A 5,910-nucleotide genomic window follows, 5' to 3' on the forward strand; every position below is an offset into this window, starting at 1 on the left:
TATCTCCAAAATTGTAATTAATCCAGGTATGAATTTTTAATCACTATTAAACTAAAATATTCTATATGTATCCTCAAAGTTTCATGTTTTGAAACATCTTAAGAAAAGAGTTTAACTGAAAATTCCAAACTAACATGTTTGATGAGAATTTAGGAATCCTAAATTACTTAGACCATATCTCAGTGAAATTATAGTGAATCAAGCTCTGTAATTTGAACCAAAGTAACATGAATATTTTATATCTATATCATCCATGTTTCACATTCTAAAACATCCCAAAACAAAAGTTATAGAAAAAATGCTAACATGACATCTTTGATGAGTATTCAAAAAGGTTGAATTTCGTAGACCATATCTCCAAAATTATAGTGAATCAAGGTCTGAAATTTGAACCATAGGTGCATGAATATCTTCTCTCTATATCCTGCAAGTTTTTCATTCTAAAACATCCCAAAAGAAAATTTATAGCAAAAATTCTTAGATGATTCATTAGCCCCATAAATCACATTTTTGCTTCTACCTGTAGACTCCAAGAATCACCCCAAAAAATATTCCTCAACCTTTTTGGCATCAAAATGATCTCTTCTTTTTTAGATTGTATGCATATTAACTCATATGCCATTTATTTATAGTGTTTGTAGATTCTCTTATCACGTTGACTTGTAAAACTGGTTGGGTTAGCCTCCTTCTACTTGGTTGCGTCATACTAATTAAATGTTTCAAGTCTCTTTATTCCTATGAAATTATAGGGAGTTTCATATATCGTTGGAAAGGTCTCATAATAACATTTCCAACCATATATATTATGCTCCAATTTGAGCTGTGAAATTAGAGTATAAATTACTTCAAAGATATGGCATCCAAATTAGGTATCAAATTCCAAAAAAATATTTGGACATATATAGTCTCCCCATGCCTTTGACATCAATGACAATAATATTTCCAATAGTTCCTTTCTCATTGTTGATGTACTTTTGTTGTTACAACTTGGATGCTACAACTTAGCGATGAAATGCAGTTGCTGCAACTATGGAGCATTGTTGCCGCAACTTTGGAACCCTGATGATGCAACTCAATAATGAGATGTAACTGCGACTTTGGAGCACTATTGCCACAACTTTTGAATTGTATTGCTTCAACTGTGAGACATTGGAAAGACATTTAGGTTTGTATCATTCTTCCTCATCTTTTTCCATTTATCGAGGTTTTACGATCTCTTCAGTTTGGAGGGTACCATTACCTTTGCATTCCATAACATTCCTTCACCATTCTTATTCATCTCCAGTCCAATATCCTTGCATGAGAAAGATTCAAAGCTACCAACAGTAAAAGACCATGTTACTGCTACACAAGAACCAATAGTAAAAACAATAAAAGTCCTCATTGCTACCACACAAGAACCAACAGTAAGAATAATAGAAGGCCTTACTGCTACCACACAAGAACTAGCAATTAGAAAGGAAGAAGATGTTGTTTCTCCACAAGAACCAAAACTGGAAAAATAAGAAGCTAAAATGGACAATACACATTTATTAATGACATATCTTTGTTGCTTTATCCATGAGCATCTTCAGATCCACATTTTTAAGCAGTATATCCAACAAATCATAACTCATTTTTAGCTTGGGGGAAAGGGAAAACTATCATCTAGAGAGAAATAGGTTACCCTCCAAGAACCTATAGCAAAAGAAGCTACTATAGATTCCATTCCTACAAAATAATGTGTTTTCATCCTTGAGTTTCAGTATTTACAACAATAGTTATCAGTTTTTTTAGTATTCAAACAACAACAAGGAAATCAAAGAGCAATAATAACATAAAAACTCCCTATTATTGTTACAAAATAACCAATTAGAAGCCTTATTGTTACCGCAACTCCCTTCCCAACATAGTATTGCAACTCTAGTGTAGCAACTCCCTATTGTAACTTTGGTGCCACAACCTACTGCTGCAACTTTGGTTCTACAATTCTTTTGATGCAACTCTTGGAATTGTGAGTTGACGAAGAAACCATGAGCCAACAAAACCTTGAGAAAATTGGAAACTTGAACTAATGTTGTTACATAATTGTTGTTCTATTATTTCAATTTGGATCAATATTAAACATGATTAATTAAGTTGTTAATAAGTATTTTGGAATTATGTATGAGTTGTTTATTGTTTGCTAATTATTAGTAAACCACATGATAAACTTACAAAAACATATTTATTGTTTGTTAATTGTTAGCAAACCATATGAGAAACTTGTGGCTCTCATTTATTGATTGTTATTTTATTTTTAAACAAAAAATATGTATAAAAAGAATTCCTCTTTTCATTCTAATGGAGGATTTTTAGAGCAATATTTGAATCATAATGAAATAATTTAATTGTTAAGCTCTTATTTTAATTGTAATTTATAATTTATAATTTAATTTCTTTCATTTTTTAATACTTATTTCCTTTGCATGTTTATGAGATATTAATTTTTAATTACCTTAGTTAATTAAATTAATATAATAATTGTTCATAAATATTAATACTTTGTTCTATGTAATGAGGGCTTATTCATAAATATGAGAATTGATGTACTCAATCTTAACTAAAATAAAAGATTTTTTCCTTTTTAATTATTTGAAATATAAATCTAATTTGGATATACTTATTTTAAGAAAAAATGCTTTTTTGTTCCAACCTCTTATATTACAAAATTAAAGAATTTTATAGCATGTAATTTTGAAATTATATATATAAATAATTTAAAGTTTTTTTTTTTTTTTTTTTGATATTACAACATGTTACAAATTTAAAGTAGAATTAGAGTCACAAGATAAAGTCGCGGTGGAGATACCTATAAAGTGGATACCAATGGGTTTGTATGGAATGTCATTGGCCCAAGTTCATAAGTTCAAACCTCATGAGATTTATTAGAAGGGTTCACATGGAAATCACTTTGGGAGATCTAGGTGATAAAAATCATCTTATTGTTTCTTAACTACCTAAACTCAGCCTAATAAAAATATCAAAAAATAATACAAAGTGGTGATCTGCCTCACAAAATGTTATAACAACATCCATATAGTGGTTACCAATATGTGCCATCCATAGTAGTTTTCATAGAATGTGTCAAACAGTTCAAAATGGAAATGGTTTTAGAAAAACCAAAAACAATACAAAGTGGTGATATGCCTCAAAAATATTATAGCAACATGCATATAATGGTACTAAGTGCCTTCAATAATCGTTTTCACTGGATGTGTCAAAATGTTGAAAATGGGAATGAAAAACACACATAGGCTAAAAAAACGACAATCAATAATGTTCGAAAGCTGGAGATACGTTATCGTATCAAATTTTGATATTTATGTCCACTCATTACAAATCACTTCAATTGAGTAAGTACAGATATCTTAAACTAACCAGAAAGCTCCGTGGATTATAACTCTGGTGATACATCATATCCAAATTATAATACCGGCTATTGCCAAGCAACTACTAATCAATTACTGGTCTTTATTTATATGGCAGAAAAAAACAAAGGACCTACTTATATCTGGATGAATAAAACAGAGAAGTGACTACTTATATGTTGGAAGAATAAAACAGCGAAGGGGCTACTACTTAAATGTCTGCATAGCTGTGAAGATCGTCTGTGCCAAGGCGTTGAACAGTAGGAAAATTGCCGCACCCGAAGCTACAGCTCTCCAGCGCGGTGAGAAATAATCCCGCACAAGCTCTGGATACTGGAGCTGGACCCTGATTTGGTTTTCGTAGTGGTCATTCACTCTTTTTGTCAGTTGGTCGAAGGCATCTAATAGATTCACAGGGGCAGCCTTCTTTAGACCCTTGAAGAGGTCCACAACCTCTTTGTCTCTCCCAACCCAGTTTCCAAGGACGCCCATTCTTATTAGCAAAGCCACGTCCTTTTCCGAGTCGATCAAGTTGTCCATGAGATTAACGTAATAGCTCACGTAATTGATTTCCACTGGCTGGCACATCTCAAAAGCGATTAGGTTACGGAATAGTACTTCTGTCATATGTGTGATACGGATGGGAGGAAGAAAAATTGTGGCGCTATGAAACTCAATATCCTGGATCCCCCCATAGCATGGTTTAAAATTGATCCCAGCATTTCTTAATTCCACTGCAGGACGGATTCTTTGGACGTCATTCCCTGTTTTTTTGAATCTGTCTTGAAACTTCATGAACCATGGACTAGAACAACATTTAATGCATTGCCTACCACAACCTTTAATGTAGATGCTACACTCACCTCCATCTAAACGGTGACGCCGATGGAATATTGGTGGAGATACAATGACTCTGTGCAAGAAGCCTAGAAGATGATGAAGTTGTTGAACTGGTGCTAAATTTTGTCTAGCTGGTACTGACAAATCTAACCATTCTAACCATTTGCTTATATCAGATATTCGATCGTCGAAATGTTTGAACAAACCCCATGTAGTTTTCACCAGGAGAGACAGAAGCATCTCCTCGACATGATCAACGGCCGGGTTGGGCTGCAATTGTAGTAGCTTTAGGAGAACAATGAAAGGAACTTGATTTTCAAGCATCAAAATGTCTTTTACTGTATCGGACGCAGCAAACATTATCTTCTTTTCCCTATTAAGAGGGCTATACCATTCCCACGCTACGTCTCCAGCAAGTCCGTTCGGACCCAGACTTCTCAATACTCTTAGAAGAAAGCAACCGTCCAAACACAGCATCCGAGCCAGGCTCTGTCCATTGCAATCGATGCTTTCTTCGTAGGTGTACCTGATTTCGTTCTCCAGCAGTAGGATCTCATCGCTTGCACGATTGGCGAAATCCACATTGGTATTGCACATACTGCACCTGGTCATTGTACGCAGGGCTCTTCCCTTGTGATGGCCCATTTCAGGAAGCTCTGCACTTCCGTGATGATATGGACCCAAGGAAACCCTTTGAGGTTCATATGCTTCCTTTTTTGTGTCTTTCAGGAACTTGGGAACTGTAAATATTGACGTGGACACAGCAGACGGCGGTCCGAAAGGAACATCGGTATCCGCTTGAATATAGTTAGCCCATTCCATGTCGCTGATCAATTGCCTCTGCTGCGCTGCATCCTGCGGCGCAGCAGCATCCTGCGGCGCTGCCCGGAATAAGCGTCTCATAAACACCATCATTGTTACAAAGAAGCACAGAATACTTCACACAGCAGCTAAGACACGAGTCTGAAAGCGGCAGAAACGCATGGGAGAGTCCAAATAGCACCGTGGGATAAGACTGGAAAATAAAAAACCAGCGTCTCAGAAAACAGTCTACTTCACAATAGTTATTGGAAGATCATATAAGCACACGAGATGATGACCTCCACAACGCGCTCTCCCCTTCCACATCCTTAACATCTTTAATAGATGAAATTAACCGTCGTATTTCGTTTCTAAATTTCTCTTAAATGATCTAATATGATAAATGTCTCTAAGAAATGTTTTAATATAATAAATGCATATAGCGTACAGTTAAAGTTAAAAGTAATTATGAAAATATACATAGCGTAAAAGAGTTTAAGTAATTATGAAAAAAATGAAAATATAGGAAGTGTACTTGTGGGTTATGTCAGAGTAATTGATACATAATTTATATTAATTTAAAAATTTTAAGTTAAAAAATTTGAAGTGAAAAGTAGTTGATAATTCTTTTAAAGTAGTTTAAATGTTTATAAATTTAAAATTAGGTATATATAAAATAGGTTATATAATATTCATAAATCCAATTTAAAATAGGCTTACATATAATTTTCTATTTATATTTTTTTTAAAATAAATTATTATTATTTAAAAAAATATTATAAATTATAAATATATAAAGTTTGAAATAGAAGATCAATATTTTCCATATAAAAAATAAATGGTTTAAATAAATAAATTATATTTAAAAATAATTCTAAAT

General features: G+C 33.4%; 1 protein-coding gene across 1 annotated transcript; it reads right to left on the minus strand.

Moving 5' to 3' along the window:
* Window positions 1-3,596: 3,596 nt before the first annotated feature.
* On the minus strand, window positions 3,597-5,144 carry LOC149197122 (putative UPF0481 protein At3g02645). Its single transcript, XM_089408571.1, has one exon. It carries the CDS (start codon window positions 5,142-5,144, stop codon window positions 3,597-3,599), a length of 1,548 nt encoding a protein of 515 aa, XP_089264697.1.
* Between the last annotated feature and the right edge of the window lie 766 nt (window positions 5,145-5,910).

This window comes from Pinus tabuliformis, chromosome 2_2, assembly GCF_031772625.1.
Source record: "Pinus tabuliformis cultivar Carrire ecotype Pingquan chromosome 2_2, CPIR1, whole genome shotgun sequence".
Taxonomy (NCBI): domain Eukaryota; kingdom Viridiplantae; phylum Streptophyta; class Pinopsida; order Pinales; family Pinaceae; genus Pinus; species Pinus tabuliformis.